General features: G+C 43.8%; 1 protein-coding gene across 3 annotated transcripts in view; it reads right to left on the bottom strand.

The window, feature by feature from the left end:
- The window catches only part of EYA2 (EYA transcriptional coactivator and phosphatase 2), a 193,525-nt gene that overhangs the window by 95,825 nt on the left and 75,194 nt on the right, over window positions 1-22,506 (bottom strand). The window contains exons 3-5 of one of the 3 annotated variants that reach the window (XM_038750190.1): window positions 17,268-17,313; window positions 13,399-13,537; window positions 10,011-10,127 (exon numbers count right to left, since the gene is read on the bottom strand). In XM_038750190.1, coding sequence (XP_038606118.1) covers window positions 10,011-10,127; window positions 13,399-13,498 — 217 coding nt within the window. In that variant the 5' untranslated portion in view covers window positions 13,499-13,537; window positions 17,268-17,313. The remainder of the gene's footprint in view (window positions 1-10,010; window positions 10,128-13,398; window positions 13,538-17,267; window positions 17,314-22,506) is intronic. The other 2 variants (XM_038750191.1, XM_038750192.1) reach the window with 2 other exon arrangements.

The following is a 22,506-nucleotide window of genomic DNA, read 5'->3' as shown; positions in this document are numbered from 1 at the left end:
TTGTAAGGGGTAGAAACAAGCTAGTCAGGTTGGACATGGTCCATGTCCCACATGGGACTCACAGTCTTAATTCTCATTTTACACATGAGGTAACTGAGGCCCAGAGAAGTGAAGTGACTTGCTTAAGGTCATACAGCAGACAAGTGGTACAGTCGGAATTAGAGCCCATGTCCTTCTGGCTCCAGGACTGAGTTTTATCCACAAGGTCACGCTGCTTCTCTATGCTGTGGGGACTGAATCGACACAATTTAGTGATTGTCTCTATAAGCGGGCTGAAGGAGAGGGACGAGACAAGGCTTATGTTAGGTATTAAAGGCAGATCCGGGATAAAAACCCAGGGTTTCTGATTCCCCAGTGGAATGCTCTTTCCACTGGAACTACAGCAGGGCTCGTTCACTAAGATGGGTGGCATTCACAGCTGCTAGTGTGACACTCAACCAAACCCCAAATCTGGAAATGTCTCTCCTCTCCAGAGAAATAATGATAATAATAATAATAATAGTATCTGTGAAGGGTATACCGAACTAAGCACTAGGAAAGTCACAAGATAATCAGGTAGGACACAGTCCCTGCCCCACATAGGGCTCACAGTCTAAGGTAGAAGGGGAGAACAGGTATTTTTTACGGTATTTGTTAGTAATAATAATTGTAATAATTGTGGCATTTGTTAAACAGTCCATTCAATCGTATTTATTGAGTGCTTACTGTGTGTAGAGCACTGTACTAAGCGCTTGGGAAGTACAAGTTGGCAACATTTAGAGACAGTCCCTACCCAACAGCAGCTGTACTAAGCTCTAGGGTGGACACAGGCAAATCAGGTTGGACACAGTACCTATCCCTTGTGGGGTTCACAGTCTCACTCCCTGTTTTACAGATGAAGGAACTGAGGCCCAGAGAAGAAAAGTGTCTTGCCCAAGATCACACAGCAGACAGGTGGTGGAGCTGGGATTAGAACCCATGACCTTCTTATTCCCAGGCTCTTGTTCTATCCGCTACGCCATGCTGCTTCTCCAAGTGCATAGTATGTGCTAGGCGCTGTTCTAAGCACTGGGATAGATACTAGCTAATCAGGTTGGACACAGTTCATGTCCCACGTGGGGCTCACAGTTTTACTCTCCATTTTCCAGATAAGGTAATAGAGGTAAATAATAATAATAATAGTGATAGCATTTGTTAAGCGCTTACTATGTGCAAAGCACTGTTCTAAGCACTGGGGAGGTTACAAGGTGATCAGGTTGTTCCATGGGGGGCTCACAGTCTTAAGGTAAAGAGAAGTCAAGCGACTTGCTCAAGGTCACCCAACAGACAAGTGGTGGAGCCAGGACTAGAACCCAGGTCCTTCTAACTCCCAGGCTTGTGATCTAACCAATAGGCAACACTCACTCGATAATTTTCCAGTCAGACAATGCTTAGCCTCTATTCTCCTAAATATGCCCAGAGGCATAAATGACTGACTGATGACTCTTCACCCCTGATAACCCTTCACCTGTCTTCATTCAATTGTATTGAGTGCTTACTGTGTGCAGAGCACTGTACTAAGTGCTTAGCACTGTACTAACCGCTTAGTGTCTTTATGCAAAGATACTCACCTTCTATGCACCAAGAATGACAGATAGTAACAGAGAATGGAAAATTCTATAAGGCTCTGAATACTCTCACAGCAGTGGCTTCAGAGTCTGACAAGCTAATAATCATGGGAGATTTCAGTGATTTGGGGGGGAGTGATGCTGAAACATAAGAAAGGGAAGAGAAAAGTCACCAGACCACTTGCGTCTGGAAAGCTAAAAAGGCAGAGATCCCCTTCTGCTCAGGAAAAGTGACAAGCCACCTCGAAAATCACCGACGCCTTCTCATATCTTCCAAATGAACTAAAGATAGCACTCAAGATCTTCACAAACGGTGTCTGATTGTATCGCGGTCTGACAGCGGAACCTGAGTGCTGGACTGAGCAGTTTGTATGAATCTATCACCACCGTGGATGGGTAACGAGGAAAAGGTATGATTATCACCTACAGGCCTTGTCCTGGACTTGCTTTTGCAGAAGTGTTGTTGTTCAGAGCCATCCACACTCCCTCACCTCGGGTGTCCGACCTGATTTGCTCGTATCCGCCCCAGCGCTTAGTACAGTGCCTTGCACATAGTAAGCACTTAAATACCATAATAACTATTATTATTACAATGCTCTGCACAGAATAACTGTTCAATTAGTAAGCTCTGTGGGAGCAGGGAATGTGTTTATCAACTCTGTTGTATTGTACTCTCCCAAACATTTAGTACAGTGTTCTGCACAAAGTAAGCATTCAATAAATGCTTATTCTGTGACCTCTGGACATTTGATATTTGCCCCCCCCCCCCCCCCCCCACCAACCCTGCAGCACTTATGTTCATATCTTTAAATTTTATATTATAAATTATTTATTCATATTAATGTTTGCCTCCCCTGCTAGACTGTAAGCTCACTGTGGGCAGGAAACGTGCCTACTAATTGTTGTATTGTGCTCTTCCAGGGGCTTAGTACAGTGCTCTGCACATGGTGCGTGCTCAATAAATACAATCAATTGATTAATGCCACCGATTGATTGACTAATTATTTCCACCGGTTGATTGGTTTTGAAATGATTCCAGTGCTTAGCACACCACAAGCATTTAATAAATGTTAGCCATGACCGTAAAAATCTTTTAGAAGATGGGTGGGGGCTGATGGTGGAAACTCACCTCCCTGGCACTTTCATTCATTCAGTCATATTTACTGACGGCTTACTATGTGCAGAGCACTGTACTAAGCACTTGGGAGAGTACAATCAGACAATAAACAGATGCATTCCCTGCCCACAATGAGCTTACAGTCTAAAGGGGGTACCAGACATAATATAACTAACTAAATAGAAGCAGCAAGGCCCAGTGGAAAGAACACGGGCTTTAGAGTCAGAGGTCATGGGTTCAAATTCCGGCTCCACCAACTGTCAGTTGTGTGACTTTGGGAAAGTCACTTAACTTCTCTGTGCCTCAGTTACCTCATCTGTAAAATGGGGCTTAAAACTGTGAGCCCCCCCATGGGACAACCTGATCACCTTGTAACCTCTGCAGCGCTTAGAACTGTGCTTTGTACATAGTAAGCGCTTAACAAATACCATCATTATTATTATTATTATTAAATACAACTTTTGCCCCACCAGGGGGATGATAGCTGGAATTCTTCTTGCCCAACAACCATAGAATACAGCACAATACACTGTAGATAGGATCTTGGAAGTGTAATCACCGTGACCTCGAACCTGCTGTTGTAGGATCTTTCAAAAGCATTTAACTCCATGTGCTAACCTGGATACTAGCAACTGCTGGGCAAATCTGGCTGCTCTCAGAGGCCGTCAGCTGGACCTAAATCTTATCAGTCACACCCACAAGTGTGGATAGGATTTCACCAGCAGTAGCTTTGGCTTCAAAAATAAAGGCAGCACCTCCTGTCTGCTGCCATGATGTCTAGTACAGCCTCTCTTTCCCTTTATTAAGTGGTCAGCTATTTCATTACTATCATCGCTACTACTAATAATAATTATGGTATCTGTTAAGCACTTACTATTTGCCAGACACTGTACTAAACAGTGTGTGGACCCAACAGTCTCTGTCCCACATGGGGCTCACAGTCTCAATCCCCATTTGACAGATGAGGGAACTGAGGCCTGGAGAACTGAAGTGACTTGCCCAAGGCCACACAGCAGACAAGCAGAGGTGCTGGGATTAGAATCCATGCCCTTCTGACTCCCAGGCCAGGGATTTCATTCATTCATTCAATCGTATTTATTGAGCACTTACTGTGTGCAGAGCACTGTACTAAGCGCTTGGGAAGTAAAAGTTGGCAACATATAGAGACGGTCCCTACCCAACAGCGGGATCACAGTCTAGAAGGGGAAGACAGACAACAAAACATATTAACAAAATAAATAGAATAAATATGTACAAGTAAAATAGAGTAATAAATATGTGCAAACATATATACAGGTGCTGTGGGGAGGGGAAGGAGGTAAGGCGGGGATCACCACTACACCATGATTTCGATTGTGGTGTTTGTAGAGTGCTTCTATGTGCCAAGCAGTGTGTGAACACTGGGGTAGATACAAGATAATCAAGTCCCACTGGTGCTTACAGTCTAAGTAAGAGGGAGAATGCCTATTGAATCCCCATTTTGCAGACACAGAGAAGCTAAGCGACTAGCCCATGGCTACACAGCAAAGTAGTGGAGCTGGAATTAGAACCCAGGTCCGTGACTTCCGCTAGACCACAGTGTTTCTCTGTATGAACAAAGGGCAATTAGTACAGGACTGAAGAAACAGACTCAATCAGACTGGCATGAGGATTAGGGGAAAGGTAAACAGGTGTGAGGAGGAGGAGCATTCATTTATTCATTCAGTTGCATTTATTGAGCACTTATTGTGTGCAAAGCACTGTACTAAGTGCTTGGGAAAGTACCATGTAACAGTAAAGGGACACATTCCCTGCCCACAACAAGCCTGATAATAATAATACTAATGTTGGTATTTATTAAGCACTTACTTTGTGCCAAGCACTGTTCTAAGTATTGGGATAAATACAAGGTAATCAGGTTATCCCACATGGGGCCCACAATCTTAATCCCCATTTTCCAGATGAGGCAACTGAGGCACAGAATAGTTAAGTAACTTATCCAAAGTCACACAACCGATAGGATTAGAACCCATGACCTCTGACTCCCAAGCCCAGACTCTTTTCACTAAGCCACGCTGCTTCTCTGCCCACACTGCCTACAGTCTACTGGAGAAAGTAGCCAATTCTGCATGGCCTGGTAGAAAAAATCAGGTGCCTGGGAGGCAAGGAACATGGGAGGCAAGGAACTCATTCTTGCTGTGTGACCTTGGGCAGGTCACTTAACTTCTCTGTGCCTCAGTTTCCTCATCTGTACAATGGGGAATAAATATCTGTTCTCCCTTATATTTTGACTGTGAGCTCCACATGGGGCAGGGATTGTGTCCAATCTGATGAACTTCAATCTACCCCAGAGCCTAGAATGGTGCTTGATATATTGTAAGCCCTTAAATACCATAATTATTGTTTTTAGTAGTATTGTTATTGTTCTGTCCCTTCAACAAGGAACCTTGAGAGTTTGTTTGAGAAGCAGTGTGGCTAAGTGGGTAGAGCACAGCCCTGGGAGTCAGAAGGACTTTGGGCAAGAAACTTCACTTCTCTGGATCTCAGTCACCTTTTGTGTAAAATGGAGATAAAGACTGTGAACCCCATGTGGGACAGGGATTGTGTCCAAGGGATAAAGACTGTGACCCCCATGTGGGACAGGGATTGTGTCCAAGGGATAAAGACTGTGACCCCCATGTGGGACAGGGATTGTGTCTAACTAGTTTGTTTGTATCTGCCCCAGCATCTAGTACCGTGGCTGGCACCAAGTGCTTAACAAACACGATAAAAAAAAATGACCTCAGTCTAGAGGGGAAAGGTGTCCCATCTTAATCCTTTTCTTCCTCTTCTTCCACTTTACTCCAGTCAAATATGATGAATGCAATCCCTTTTCTTCTTCTTGTTGGCATTTGTTAAATGCTTACTATGTGCAAAGCTCTGTTCTAAGCGCTGGGAGGGGGATACAAGGTGATCAGTTTGTCCCACGTGGGGCTCACAGTCTTAATCACCACTTTACAGATGAGGTAACTGAGGCACAGAGAAGCTAAGCGACTTGCCCAAGGTCACACAGCTGACAATTGGTGGAGCTGGGATTAGAACCCATGACCCCTAACTCCCAAGCCCGTGCTCTTTCCATTGAGCCATGCTTTTTCTCCATCCCTTCTCCCCTATGCCTAGAACTTGTCCATGTGACAGGTTTCATTTCTTCCCTCCTTTTAAAAACTCACATTTTCCACAAATCCATCCCAGAAATACCAGGTCTATGCCAAAGATGTAAAAGACAATCCATTGCTAAAGAGTTATCTGGTTTCTCCTCCCTGTGGGCACCCGTGTCTCCCTGAGGTGGGGAGATGGAGGCAAAGGAGTTGCCCAGATCTGATTCCATCTTCCAGATGAGTATTTTCCCTTGACCAACATCCCTTAAGGATCCATGGGGCAGCAGTTTTTCTTCCAAAGATGAGTGACTACTGCTACAGAGTTCTTTAAATGTGGGGTACCGCAACTTAGTCTAACCTGACCTGTCTACACTTAGTAATAATAACAACAATTATGGTATTTGTTAAGTATTTACTATGTGCCAGGCACTGTATTAAGCACTGGGGTAGATACAAGCAAATCAGGTCGGACACCCTGTCCTACGTGGGGCTCACATTCTCAATCCCCAGATGAGGTAACTGAGGTACATTCATTCATTCATTCGCATTTATTGAGCGCTCACTGTGTGCAAAGCACTGTAGAGAGTCACACAGCAGGGAGTGGCAGAGCCGGGGCTAGAACCCAGGTCTCCTCACTCCCAGGAGATCATATTTATTGATCGTGCACTAAGAGTGTATTTATCGAGTGTGCCGAGTACCATACTAAGCAATTGGGAGAATACAATACAACAATAAACAGACATGATCCCTACCCAGAACGAGCTGAAGCAGAAACCAATGTGACCCTCTAAAAGGAACTGTGAGTTCAAGATAGATCCCCATGCGAGGACAGTTCTTTGATTTGATTTTTAGCCAGCTTAATTTTCATTACTTTCACTTCTGCTGCAAACGGAGGAAAAGCAAAAGTGTTCTTGCCATAACTATGACTAATTCCTCTGTGCTTTTCTCTTTTTCAACAAACAAGCAAAGAATTGAGCTGTTTGGAGGAAAGGAGATATACACATGCCCACAAAAAATGCACAAACAGCACTCGATCAATGGTTCTGATACCATTAGCTGGGCAGCCTCCAAATCAGGATCCTCATCCAGGTTTGTCAAAGACGTGATGATGTGCTCAAAATTGACACTTTTCAACCAAATATTCCATTTCAAAAAAGAAGAAACATAAAATATCTTTACAAAAAGGCCTTCAAAGTAGGTTGAAGGCTTATTTATTCTCTGAAACATCTTTTTTTTTTCAAAAAAAAGTTAATACAAAGCACATGTGCATGGTTTTGAGGCGGATCCTGTTGAAAAAAAGCAGCCTAATGCATCAGGCTGGCAAAATACCGATGGAAATGCCTGTGCTGTGTCAATAGCAGTTTAGAGCCATTAACGTTAAATCGGAATGGAGTTAATTGGGACACGGCCCAGCTGCTTCTGCTCCTCCAGCAAAGGGGGCAACAAATCCAGCATTTCCTGATAGAATCAGGGCTGCACAAATGCATCAAGCCTCGGTGCCAGCGTGGGAAGCAACGGGAAATTTTCCTGCCTGAGCCCAGGGACCACAGGCAAGGTCTCAGTGCAGAATGATTGCCTTCTGGAAAGAGTTTGAGTTGCCTCCCTCATCACTATTTATCAGAGCTGCAGATAAGTAATGACAATTATTTATGAAGTCAGGGAAAATAAGGGGAAAAAATAAAAGAAGATGGAGGATGTTAGGGATTGAGAGCAGCAGGTGTCTCCTGACTCTCCTCACTCCCCCTTTTCTGGATGTGCCTCGGTTTCTCTCAGACCCCTGTCCATCGCACCAGAATCACCATGGTAACCAACAAGTCCAGGGCAGGACTTCCTGGCGGAAATGATGGAAGGGCCTCCATCCGGTCAAGGAGACATCGGGGACCAAGAGCCCACGTGAAATGGTTGATTATTCATTGAATCATATTTTTTGAGCGATGGCTGTATGAGGAGCACTGTACTAAGTGCATGGGAGAGTACAGTATATCAATGAACAGACACATTCCCTGCCCACAATGAGATGACATTCTAGTGAGGGAGACGGACATGAATAGAAAGAAATAAGCGACATATAAGGATGTAAGTACTGTGGGGCTGGGGGTGTGGGAGGGAGTGGGAGAAGAGCAAAGGGGGGCTTAGTGGGCAAAAGTTCTGCAGGAAGTGCCCAACAGAGAGGAATCGTGCCAGACTCAGTGCCTAGCTCCTTGGACCAGCCTGTGGGCACTGGGGTGCCCACCTTCGCTGCCCATGGTGGCCAGAGATTTTCATGATTCTTGCTTGGCCTCTCTACTTTGTACAAGAGACTGGCTTTACACCCACCTTAGAGCCCAATGCTTCATAGAGATACTCAAATCCTGTTGGGCATGCACCAAAGGGATTAAGCACAGCTAGTCCTCCAGACTGCAAGTTTGTTCTGGACAGGGAATGTGTCCGTTTATTGTTCTATTGTACTCTCCCAAACGCTTAGTCTAGTGCTTTCAGCACAATAGGCGCTCAATAAATACGACTGAATGAATGAACATTTGCTATTTCCCAACATGATCCTTGGTCGGGAGACTAAAATAATAATAATAATAATGATGGCATTTGTTAAGCACTTACTATGTGCTGCCAATTTGTACTTCCCAAGTGCTTAGTACAGTGCTCTGCACATAGTAAGCGCTCAATAAATACGATTGATGATGATGATGATGTGCAAAGCACTGTTCTAAGCGCTGGGGGGGATACAAGATGATCAAGTTGTCCCACGTGGGGCTCACAGTCTTCATCCCCATTTTACAGATGAGGGAACTGAAACTCTGAGAAGTTAAGTGACTTGCCCAAGGTCACACAGCAGACATGTGGCGGAGTCGGGATTCAAACCCATGACTTCTGACTCCAAAGCCCGTGTTCTTGCCACTGAGCTACGCTGCTTCTCAATGCCTCGGAAGCTCAAGGCTAATTCATTCATTCATTCAATTGTATTTATTGAGCACTTACTGTGTGCAGAGCACTGTACTAAGCACTTGGGAAGTACAAGTCAGCAACATATAGAGACGGTCTTTACCTAACAACGGGCTCACAGTCTAGAAGGGGGAGACAGACAACAAAACAGAACATGTAGACAGGTGTCAAAATCATCAGAACAAATAGAATTAGAGCTATATGCACATCATTAACAAAATAAATAGAAGAGTAAATATGTTCAAGTAAAATAAATAGAGTAGTAAATCTGTGCAAATATATATACAAGTGCTGTGGGGAGGAGGAAGGAAGGCTGATGAAAACGCAGAGGAGGGAAGCAGAGCAGTCAAACATTTTTCCTATGTATTGGGCATTACAAGTTGCAAGAGGAAGAGGAGCCAGGCCTCGTTTCCTTCCTGGGCTTTTTGTTCCCCTCACATCACCATCTTTCCCAGGTTATTTCAGCATTCACCGGCTCAAAGGCAGAGGGCTGTACCAAATTACTTCTCAAGAGTCCTTTCAGCTCTATTCATTCATTCAATAGTATTTATTGAGCACTTACTGTGTGCAGAGCACTGTACTAACCACTTGGGAGAGTACAATATAACAACAAACATACACATTCCTGCCTACAATGAGCTCATAGTCTAGAGGGGGAGACAGACATTAATATAAATAAAAAGATAAATAAATAAATTACAGATACATACAGATGTGCTGTGGGGATGGGAGGGAGGATGAATGAAAGAGCAAGTAAGAGCAGTGCAGAAGGGAGTGGGAAAAGTGGAGAGAAGGGCTTAGTCAGGGAAGGCTTCTTGGAGGAGATGTGCCTTCAATAAGGTTTTGAAGGGGGGGAGAACAATTATTCATTCAATCAATCATATTTATTGAGTGCTTACTGTGTGCAGAGCACTGTACTAAGCACTTGGAAAGTACAATTCTCTGTCTGATAGGAAGAGGGAAGGCATTCCAGATCAGAAGTAGGATGTGGGCGAGAGGTTGGCGGCGAGATATACCAGATTGAGCTACAGTGAGGAGGTTGGCATTTATGACACCTAATTCAGAAGGTTCCATTATCGACGGTATTTACTGAGTACCTACTGTGTGCAGAGCACAGTACTAAGAGCTTGAGAGAGTTCAACAGTTGGTAGATATGTTCCCTGCCCACGACAACCTTACAGACTAGGGAGGCTTACAGTTTAGAGGTGGGCAGTGAGGTGGGGGGCAGTTGGGTGAGATCACTGTACTGACCGTGCATCTGATAGGTGTAGGGGGCTTGTCCTGCCGGCGGTGTGCTGAAAGTGGAGCCGTAGCTGAGGAATCCGCTCTGTCCCGGAGAATGGCTCAAGCTGTCTTCAGTTTTGATGCCTTTGGAAGGGGAGGAAAAAAAAAACCCAATGGGCAATTCATTCAATGGTATCTCACTAAGTGCATACTGATAAGAGGCATCCTTGTTATTCCTCTGTCCTCTCTTCCCAACTTTTCTCTAGCTCTCCTCACTTGCCATTATAATAATAATAATAATAATGGCATTTATTAAGCACTTACTATGTGCAAAGCACTGTTCTAAGCACTGGGGAGGTTATGAGGTGATCAGGTTGTCCTACTGGGGGCTCACAGTCTCCATCCCCATTTTACAGATGAGGTAACTGGCACAGAAAAGTTAAGTGACTTGCCCAAAGTCACACAGCTGACAGTTGGCGGAGCCGGGGTTTGAACCCATGACCTCTGACTCCAAAGCCCATGCTCTTTCCACTGAGCCATGCTGCTTCTCTATCACACTATGCCTATTCTAGGCTTACCTGGGCTTAGATATTAATAATTATGGTATTTGTTAGGTGTTTACTATGTGCCAGGTGCTGTTCTAAGTGCTGGGAGGAGAAGCAGCGTGGCTCAGTGGAAAAAGCACAAGCTTGGGAGTCAGAGGTCATGGGTTCTAATCCTGCTCCGTCAGCTGTGTGACTTTGGGCAACTCACTTAACTTCTCTGTGCCTCAGTTATCTCATCTGCAAAATGGGGATCAAGACTGTACCTGATTACCTTGTATCCCCCCAGTGCTTAGAACAGTGCTTGGCACATAGTAAGCACTTAACAAATGCCATTATTATTATTATTACAAGATAATCAGGTTGGACGCAGTCCCTGTCCCAAATAGGGTTCATAGTCAATCCCCATTTTAAGCTGGATTGTTTCTAATGTGATAAACTTTTATCTACCCTGGCGCTTAGAACAGTGCTTAACACATAGTAAGTGCTTAGTACCATTAAAACAAAATGACAACTTCAGTTGCTCTAGAGCATGAGACAATCATGGTAGCCAAAGGTTTGAAAAAGAACTATGGATGCCAACCACTAATTTTTCAACTACATGCACTCCTATGACTAAAATCCAAATTCCATTTCTTTAGTCTTTTTTCTTTCTGGAAATCTGAAGGAGGAAGATTTAATCCTGAAATTCCTGGGTACCAAATCAATTTCCATTTACTGTGTGCAGGGCACTGTACTAAGCACTTAGGAGAGGGCCACATAACAATATAACAGACACATTCCCTGCCCACAATGAGCTGATGGTCTAGAGGATACACCTGTTTCATTTGGGGTCTAAATACAATATCGCTTCAATGTTCTTGGTTGTCTTCCAAGTGGAAAAGCTCAAACACAAGCATGCCACAGATAGAATACTGAAGGACGGATAAAAAGAATGGATAACACAATTTGGAAGAATAGGCAATTTAGAGAATTAAAAGAATAGGCACGGATAGGATTCGTAAGAAGTATGTGGGCCCGGCTGTGGAGACTGTTATGACTCTACCCAGTAGCAATTGGCTCTTTTTTCACCTTCTCTGACAGAGACAGATGTTGGTATTAGCACTGGATGTAACTCCAGGGAATCTGAACTCAAATATAATTCCAGAAATCCTAATGCAAACCCATCTAGACTGCAACGGGAATCTGAACTCACATATTCTGAACTACAGAAGCAATGTGGCTTAGTCAAAGTGCCCGGGCTGGGAGTCAGAAGGTCCTGGGTTCTAATCCTGGGTCCGTCTCTTGTCTGCTTTGTGACCTTGGGCGAGCCACTTAACTTCTCTGTGCCTCAGTTACCTCATCTGTAAAATGGGGATTAAGACTGTGAGCCCCCACGTGGGACAACCTGATAACCTTGTATCTACCCCAGCATTTAGAACAGTGCTTGGCACATATTAAGTGCTTAACAAATACCATCATTATTATGATTATATAACCCCAGAAATCTCAATGCAAACCCCTCTTCCCCTCTACAATGTAAGCTTGTTGTGGGCAGGGAACATATCAGCGTGGCTCAATGGAAAGAGCCCGGGCTTGGGAGTCAGAGGTCATGGGTTCTAATCCTGGCTCCGCCACTTGTCAACTGTGTGACTTTGGGCAAGTCACTTAACTTCTCTGTGCCTCAGTTCCCTCATGTGTAAAATGGGGATCAAGACTGTGAGCCTCACATGGCTGACAATCTGGTTACCGTGTATCACCCTCAGTGCTAAGAACAGTGCTTGGCACATAGTAAGCGCTTAACAAATACCAAAATTATTAGTATTATTATGACCTCTAAAGTACTGTAATCTCCCAAGTGCTTACTTCAGTGCTTTGCACACAGTAAATGTTCAATAAATACCAATGATTGAGTGACTGGTCTTCTCTCTATCCCAATAGGGCTGCTGTGAGGATAAAATGGCATCCATGAAAGTGCTTGGTGAATGAAAGCAGAGATCACTACTTGCTGATTATAAACTGGAATAGTCAGTCAATGGAGCACTTACTGTGTGCAGAGCACTGTATTAAGAGCTAGGAAGAGTACAATAATTAACTATTATTACTTATTACAATAATAAGTAACTTATTATTGATTATTATTATTATTATTATTATTGCTTATTATTACAATAATAAGTATCTTTGGCTGCATGGAACAGTAGATTTTACTGTGGGAAGCAGTGTGGCCTAGTGGAAAGAGTGTGGGCTGAGAGTCAGAGGACCCAGTTCTAATTCCGGCTCTGCTGCCTGCTTTCTGTGTGACCTTGGGCGAGTCACTTCACTTCCCTGGGCCCCAATTTCCTCAACTATAAAAGGGAAATTCTATACCTCTTCTCCCTCCCACTTTACCTGTGAGCCTACGGGGGACAGGAACTGTGTCCAACCTGATTAACTTGGATCTTCCCCAGTATTAGACGTATATGAAACATTTAAATATGACAACAACAACAACAACAACAAGGGTAATAATAATAATAATCTTCAATTCCTTTGCCAAGAGGAAAGTATGGAATTGTGCTGGGAAAATTTCAGAGCCACCTTTCCAATAAACATATTTCATATTTTTCTGCCTCTAAACCGTAAGCTCACTGTGGGCAGGAAATGTTGCACTGTACTGTCCCAAGCACTTAGTACAGAGTTCTGCACACCATAAGCACTCAATAAATGACCGACTGGCAAAAATTTTAGAATTATTTAAAACATTCGAACAGACTAAAGGGTGATGATCCCTTCAGTGCATCGAGGAGGCAAATTCAATGTGTCTTTGGAGAGGAGAAGGAGGCGTAGCATATAGGTGAAGGAAGTTCTTCTAGAAGAATGAAGGAGCGGAAAGGACGGCAGACATTACTCACTGTAGGATGGTATTCCATAGGCTTGTGCCGGAGGGTAGGCAGTGTAAGCAGCGGCCTGCTGGATCCCTGCACTGTATTGGGCCTGTCCATAGGCCGCCATGTTGGAAAACAGTTGCACGGACAAATATGAGGATAATATCTAGGTGGAACGAGAAAAGAGAATTTAACACCAAGGCACAACCCTGGAACGTCACAAATTTAAACTCTAGATCGCTGGACCACGACTTCAACAAGTTACTTGGCTAGGATATAATAATAATAATGATGGCATTTATTAAGCACTTACTATGTGCAAAGCACTGTTCTACATGCTGCGGAGGTTACAAGGTGATCAGGTTGTCCCATGAGGGGCTCACAGTCTTCATCCCCATTTTACAGATGAGGTAACTGAGGCCCAGAGAAGTTAAGTGACTTGCCCAAAGTCACACAGCTGACAATTGGCGGAGTGGGGATTTGAACCCATGACCTCTGACTCCAAAGCTTCTTCTCAGGTCTCTAGCTCTCTAGCTTGTGAGCCTATAAGATGGAGTGGCCTACTTTAAATGCAAGTCAAGGCCCTATTTGCATTTTCCTATACTGTGACCGAATCAGGCCCACAGGGAGTTGTTCAACCTGAACTTGTGAGCAAATTTCCTGATAAATATTCATGCGATGCCTCAATTACATTTGAATACCATTTGCTTCTATCATCTCGAGTGGAAACCTACTCACTCCCAGGACGTTCTTTTCATTCTGAACACACCATGATGGCCCCACACAGCATGGCTCCTGGGAGGTCTCCTAGAATGCACCAGGAGTCCTTCAGGGCTAGAGGCTATAGAACAAGGAAGAGAAGGGGCAACATCATTCTGTTCACGTGCCCTGTGCAATGTGTACAGAAAACTATACCCACAGCAAACTGTTTCCACATCCATGACAAAACTGCTGAACCCTGATATCAGTGAACTCAGTTTGAACAGGTTTTTCCACTTTGCCTTTCTTCACCAAAGGGTCCATGGAGCTGCACTGGAAATGTGAAAAGTAATCCCATCTATTCCATTCTAGTCCAGTGGCCTGCCCACATTTTGTTCGACTGCCCGCAACAAAGGCAGGATTGTGGTTTAAATGTGGAAGGGAAGATTGCCGGATCTCCTGCCCGTGTTGGGCCAAAATCTTGGAAATACTCAGTGGTCCGAGAAGGAAAAAAGGCTGGCTGACTCTCATCTTGGAAAACCAATCCGGAGCAGGTCTCCCGATCCCTGGACATCCAAGGCCCCAGTCACCCCCATCCGGGGTCAGAAATCTTGGAAGGGAGCCGTGTACCCTGGGGAATATCAAAAGGGTAAAGCCCTGGGGAAGCAGCATGGCCTAGTGGAAAGAGAACAGTCCTATGAGTCAGAAGATCTGGGTTCTAATCCCGGCTCTGTCAAATGCTTGCTGTGTGACCTTGGGCAACTCACTTTACTTCTTTGTGCTTCAGTTCTCCTGCTCTCCCTCTGAGAGACTATGAGTCCCAAGTAGGTCAGGGATTGTGTCCAACCTAATTGACTTGAATCGACCCCAGTGCTTTGAACAGTGTTTGATACAGAGTACGTGTGAAACAAGTACCAGAAGAGAAGCAGCGTTGCCTAATGGATAGAGCCCATGTCTGGGAGTCAGAAGGACCTGGGTTCTAATGCAGGCTCCCCTACTTGTCCGCTGAGTGACCATGGGCAAGTCACTTCACTTCTCTGGGCCTCAGTTACCTCATCTGTAAATTGGGGATTAAGACTGGGAACCCTATTTGGGACAGGGACTGTGTCCAACCTGATTACCTTGTATCTACTCCAGTGCTTAGTAGAGTGCCTGGAACATAGTAAGCATTTAGCCTTTTTTTTTCCCCTCAGTATTTATCTACCCAGAGTGGTAGACCCCTGGGAAGTCTGTGGCAGTCTCATCTGAGATCGTTTGTCTGGAGTGGCGGTGAGGTACACTTGAGTGTATAGGGACTATATTCTAGGAACCCTAGAGAAGCAGCGTGGCTCAGTGGAAAAAGCCCGGGCTTTGGAGTCAGAGGTCATGGGTTCGAATCCCGACTCCGCCACATGTCTGCTGTGTGATCTTGGGCAAAATCACTTAACTTCTCTGGGCCTCAGTTACCTCATCTGTAAAATGGACAACCTGATCACCCTGTATCCTCCCCAGAGCTTAGAACAGTGCTGTGCACATAGTAAGCGCTTAAATGCCAATTATTGTTATTATTATTATTATTATTAAGTGGTCACTGTCGACCATTGTTGGCCAATGTCCGTCTTCCCCTCTAGACTGTAAGCTCGTTATGGGCAGGGGAACATGTCTGCTAATTCTGTTGTATCATACTCTCCCATGAACTTGGTACAGTGCTCTGCACATAGCGAGCACTCAATAAATATGATTGATGGATTGATTGACCCTCACGGATCCCGTCTACTCAGAGGCGCTTGATGTCAGAGGTGTGTCACACCAAGCTACAGTACAACAGTAGAATACAGTACAGGACACCAAATGCGGCAGAAGCCGGTTCAAGATGTCCAAACCCAGAGCTTTTCTCTGGGACCCCTGACCTTCCTCCCTTTGCTCCATAATAATAACAATAATAATTATGCTATTTGTTTAATGCTTACTACGTGCCAGGCACTGAACCAAACCCTTCCTTTCTAAGGTTCCTGTGAAGAAGCATGGCATAGTGGATAAAGCCCAGGCCGGGAGTCAGAAGGTCATGGCTCTAATCCTGGCTCTGCCACTTGTCTGCTGTATGACCTCAGGCAAGTCACTTTACTTCTCTATACCTCAGTTACCTCATCTGTAAAATGGGGATTGAGACTATGAGGCCCCTGTGGGAAAGGGACTGTGTCCAACCCAATTTGCTTGTATTCACTCCCATGCTTTGTACAACTGGCCTGGCACATAGTAAGCACTTTTAAAACACCACAGTTATTATTAACGTAGACACTGCTTCTGAGCCACACAGCTCAGGGGCAGAGGGGAGACTGGGGATTTAAAGAATAAAAATGAAATAAAGTTGTTTGGTGGCATTTTCTTAACATCCAGGGGAGGGGCCAGCTGAAAACTGGATGAGTCATCACCGTCTTCTCCCTCAATCAATGGTATTTATTGAGCACTTCCTCTGTGCAGAGCACTGTACTAAGCACTTGGGAGTGTACAGAATTGGTAGATACGCTTTCTGCCCACAGGAGCTTACAATCTAAAAGGGGAGAAAGACATTTAAATAACATATGTTCATAAGGGTTCTGGGGTTGAGGATGGGGTAAATATCAAGTGTTTAATGTTTACAGATCCAGTAATAATAATAATAATAGTAATAATAATGATGGCATTTATTAAGTGCTTACTATGTGCAAAGCACTGTTCTAAGCACTGGGGAGGTTACAAGGAGATCAGGTTATCCCACGGGGGCTCACAGTCTTAATTCCCATTTTACAGATGAGGGAACTGAGGTACAGAGAAGTTAAGTGACTTGCCCAAAGGCACACAGCTGACAATTGGCAGAGCCTGGATTTGAACCCATGACGCCTGACTCGAAAGCCCATGGTCTTTCCACTGAGTCACGCTGCTTCTCTACCTTCTGCTTCTCTTCAGTACCTTCCACCATGTACTGTTTAATTGATCAATGATATTTATCGTGCAGTTATGGCAGACAGAGCACAGTTCCTTCTAGACTGTGAGCCCACTGTTGGGTAGGGACCGTCTCTATATGTTGCCAACTAGTACTTCCCAAGCGCTTAGTACAGTGCTCTGCACACAGTAAGCGCTCAATAAATACGATTGACTGATTGATTGTGCTGAGCACTTGGGAGAAGTCAACAGAATTAGTCGACGACATTTTCCCAAAGGCATCCCGAAATACTCACTTTGCCAAGAGCACAGACCTTCAGGCTGAGACTACCTCGAGGCTCCCTGGAAAACAAAATGGCGGTGAAAATGTCAGCCAAGCCCAGTTTCAACTGAGAAGAGGCTCTAAAGGAAAACACAAGGGCTGATTCTAAAACAAAGGCTTAATTTAGGAAGAGTTATTTTAATTTGGTCTCTAAATTTCTTTTAAGGACCCAATGATCTTTTATCTCTGATTGCTAAAATCAGTGGTATTTATTGAGCGCTTACTATGTGCAGTGCCCCAGAATAAGAGCTTGGGAGAATACAATGAGACAGAATTTGGAGATATGTTCTCTGCCCATCATAACAGTCTAGAGATGACTGTATGTAAAAGTATAAATGCGGTCGAGACACTAAACCATGCTTATGTAGGAGCAACTGGTTTACCCAGTATAAATTTATGAGTAACTGATGAACACTACTAAATGATACCATGCATAGCACTGTACTAGGTACTTGGGAGAGAATAATGCAATAAGCTGGTAGAAACAATCCCTGAACACAAGGAGCTAAAGCAGTTTAGGTGCTGTATTTACTCTATCAGGATATACACATTTAATGGTCTCATTCAATCAAGAGAGTACGTGGCTCAGAGGAAAGAGGCCGGGCTTGGGAGTCAGAGGTCATGGGTTCTAATCCTGACTCCACCATTAGTCAGCTGTGTGACTTTGGGCAAGTCACAACTTCTCTGTGTCTTAGTTACCTCATCTGTAAAATGGGGATGAAGACTATGAGCCTCACGTGGGACAACCTGATCACTTTGTATACCCCCAGCGCTTAGAATAGTGCTTCATACATAGTAAGCACTTAAATACCATTATTATTATTATTATTAATAAATACCATTATTATTATTATTAAGCACTTAGGAACACTAGGCACTTGGGACAGTACGATAAAGTTTAGTAGACATGACCCCAGTCCTTGAGAAGCTTACAATTCAGCTGGGGAGAAAGAGACTCTAAAAAACTTTCAGGTAAGGGGGAAGTAACAGAGTTTAAAAGTTTAAAATATATATACACTATATAGTACATATATATGTGTATGTATATACACACACACACACACACACACTACTGAGGGTGGAGGAAGGTGAGGGGTAGCCAAGTGCTTAGAGGCCACTGCTCAATAAATATCACTGATTGACAAACAAAGGCATGCTGAAATGGCAGTAAGTGGAGCAAAGAGGTTGGAGAGTTGTTTAATCTACTTGAGGCTCTCTTAATGTCTTGAGAGGATGCTTCCATACTTGTACGCTCTTCCACTAAATTGTAAGCTCTTGGTGGGAAGGGATCATGTTGTCTGCTATTGCATTCTCAAGCACTTAGCACAGAGCTCTGCCCACTGTGGGAGCTCAATAAATCTATCGATTGAATCCGATAACATATAACTCCTTTTCTTATGCTCTACAGAAGCAATATGGCCTAGTGGATAAAGCATGCGTCTGGGAGTCAAAATTTCATGGGTTCTAATCCCAGCTCTGCCACTCATCCACTGTGTGACCTTGGGCAAGTCACTTAACTTCTCTGGGCCTCAGATACCTCATCTGTAAAATGGGGATTGAGACTGTGAGCCCCATGTGAGACAGGGACTGTGTCCAGCCCAATTTGCTTGTATCTACCCCAGCGCTTAGTGCAGTGCCTGGCACATAGTAAGCGCTTAACAAATACCATTATTATTATTCAAGGGTGTTTATTATCATTATTATTGTTAATGAAAAATAATAATGGCATTTATTAGAAATTTACTTGGTGTCAAGCACTGTGCTAAGCTCTGGGGTAGATACAAGATAATTAGTTCGGACACAGTCTCTTGTCCAACATGGGGATCATAGTCTAAAAGGGAGGGAGAGCAGGTAGCTTCTCCCCATTTTTCAGATGAGGTAACTGAGACACAGAAGGTTAAGTGACTTGCCCAAGGTCACATAACAGACAAATGGTAGACCTGGGATTAGCACCTAAATTAATCACCTGGTGATGCCTCACATCCTCTCTAGATGGTAAGCTCACTTTGGGCAGGAAACATATCTACCAATTTTGTGATACTGTTCAATTGTACTCTCCCAAGCGCTTAGTACAGTGCTCTGCACATGGTAAGTGCTCAATAAATACAACAGAATGCTTGATTGATCAAGATCACCGAGCTCAGGGAATACCCCCCGAGCCATGCCCGTTGCAATCCCCCGCACAGCTCGAGAATACCAGACTGACATTGCAAAGCAACGCCGCCTTGTATGTAAATGACATCACTTCCGTGTACCCAGTAATATAGAAGTTAGTGAATTATACATTTCAAACATGTTTTATTTAATGAAATATGCAAAATAGGCAGAAAATCTAAATATATGGAAACAGTCCTGTGGGCGCTGGTTAACTTGTCATTCCATAAATTTAAAGAGTGTTTTCTCCCCAACCAGTGGGATGTGATATGAAAGTTTCATCAGTTAAGATTCACATCCCCCGACCCCCAGATCTCTGTGTTTTAGGGAAATTCTTCTGTCATCCAATTCCATTTCTGCCTCTCACTCCAAACAGGTCCTTTTACCTGTGTTTTTGGTTGTTGTTTTTTTTTTTAATAAAAGATTGCTGGATAAATCCACTTACCCACCTTCATCTTTTTTTAAAAAAAAATCACTAAAAGAATGCGCAGGAGAAAAAAAGTGACATTTTACAGAGATTCTGCTTTGTAATCCTCCACAAGAAATGCCTTTTTAATATAACTTTCTTCTGTTTATATTAGGTTTTGTTTAACCCTCCTGGCCCAAACCCCAAGAGGAGAGAGGAACTCCAGAAAGAAACGTATTAAATATTAAAGGATAGCCTCATATTATTGCTGAAGCATCAAATTCTCCACCTTTTGTGCTGAAGGCAAGAAAATTTTAATGTATCTAGGGATGAGGCCACCTCTTCTGGGATTAGTTTATCTATGGAACTCTGGCTGACCGATGCCATTACTCAGTGTTGAAGGCAGTCTTCAGAAGTAGAAATCGCCGAGTTCTATCCCCAACTGACGTTACAATCCCTCCTTGAGCAAATCACTGAAATCTGTGATTCTAAGTTTCCTCTTTGGAAAGAAAAGAGAAGCAGTGTGGCCTAATGGAGAGAGCACGGGCCCGGGACTCAGAAGGACCTGGGTTCTAATCTGGGCTCCATCACTTGTCTGCAGGTGACCCTGGGCAAGTCAATATGTACATATTTATTATTCTATTTTATTAGTGATGTGTATATATCTATAATCCTATTTATTTAAATTGATGCTACTGATGTCTATCTATTTGTTTTGTTGACTGTCTCACCCCTTCTAGACCGCAAACCAGTTGTTGGGTAGGAATTGTCTCTGTTGCTGAATTGTACTTTCCAAGAACTTAGCACAGTTCTCTGCACACAGTAAGCACTCAATAAATACAATTGAATGAATGAATGACCTTCACTTCTCTAGGCTTCATCATCATCATCAATCGTATTTATTGAGCGCTTACTATGTGCAGAGCACTGTACTAAGTGCTTGGGAAGTACAAATTGGCAACATAAGGTTTCAGTTCCCTTATCTATAAAATGGGGATTAAGGACTGCGAGCCCCTTGTGGGACATGGACTGTGTCCAACCTGATTAGCTTATATCTACCTCAGTGCTAGTACAGTGCCTGGCACATAGTAAGCACTTAACAAATACCATAGAAAAACCCAACCAGATGAACACAACTTATCCTACAGCAGTTGGGGAAGCAACGATATGTACTGTGATAAATTCACTGTATTGAACACTTGGGAAGTGCAACAGAACACAAGGCGCTTTAAAGGATAATAATAATAATGATGATGATGGAATTTATTAAGCGCTTACTATGTGCAAAGCACTGTTCTAAGCGCTGGGGAGTTTACAAGATGATCAGGTTGTCCCACATGGGGCTCACAGTCTTCATCCCCATTTTACAGATGAGGGAACTGAAGCACAGAGAAGTGAAGTGACTTGTCCAAAGTCACACAACTGACAAGTGGCAGAACCGGGATTTGAACCAATGACCTCTGACTCCAAAGCCCGGGCTCTTTCCACTGAGCCACACTGCTTCCCAAGGATCACAAGTTCTCTCAAAAGAAACGTTCCAGGCCTAGACTGTGATCCTACTGTGGGCAGGGATTGTCTATTGCTGAATTGTATTTCCCAAGCACTTAGTACAGTGCTCTGCACACAGTAATAATAATAATAATAATGATGGCATTTATTAAGCGCTTACTATGTGCAAAGCACTGTTCTAAGTGCTGGGGAAGTTACAAGGCGATCAGGTTGTCCCTCAGGGGGCTCACAGTCTTAATCCCCATTTTACAGATGAGGTAACTGAGGCCCAGAGAAGTTAAGTGACTTGCCCAAAGTCACACAGCTGACAATTGGCAGAGCCGGGATTTGAACCCATGACCTCTGACTCCAAAGCCCGGGCTCTTTCCACTGAGCCACGCTGCTTCTCAATACGTACAACTGAATGAATGCTCCACCTTGTAGCAGCCCAGCAATGAATGAGAGATCAGTGCTTCCAGAGTAGCATCAGGGAGCTGGAAATTTTCAAATCGACAGTAATTACCTCACGAAAAAACAATTTTCAAACAGGAATAGACATTTGGAGGGCAAGAGATAATACAACATCCACCTCAAATTTTTCAAAAGGAGCTTTATTGCCCCTAATTTCTATTGACTTCTCTTTCTGATCACCCTAATTTTTCAGGGTTGCCCTTTCTCTTCCCTCTAATCTGTGTGGTATTCTTACGAGACAAGGTCAAAGGGAAAGAAGAGAGCAGTCATGATGCCTTAATTTAATCAGTCACTCTGTCGGTCGATCGTATTTATTGAGAGGTTACTGTGTGCAGAGCACTGCTCTAAGCGCTTGGGAGAGCATAATAGACCAATCTAGCAGACACATTCCCTGCCCACGATGAGCTTACAGTCTAGAGCTGGACCTTGAGGCTGACCATCGAATAGTTGAAGATGGCAGTCAAGGAGAGAAGATGGGGCAAATGTTCTAATAAGAGGGAATAATAATGATGGCATTTGTTAAGCTCTTGCTCTATGTATAAAGGACTGTGCTAAACGCTGGGGCGGTTACAAGGTTGATCAGGTTGTCCCACAGGGGGCTCACAGTCTTCATCCCCATTTTACAGGTGAGGTAACTGAGGCCCAGAGAAGTTAAGTGACTTGTCCAAAGTCACACAGCTGACAATTGGCAGAG

Source organism: Tachyglossus aculeatus, chromosome 8, assembly GCF_015852505.1.
Source record: "Tachyglossus aculeatus isolate mTacAcu1 chromosome 8, mTacAcu1.pri, whole genome shotgun sequence".
In the NCBI taxonomy this organism is placed as follows: domain Eukaryota; kingdom Metazoa; phylum Chordata; class Mammalia; order Monotremata; family Tachyglossidae; genus Tachyglossus; species Tachyglossus aculeatus.
Note: the sequence above shows the minus strand (reverse complement) of the source record. Positions and strands in the feature narration are given on the sequence as shown.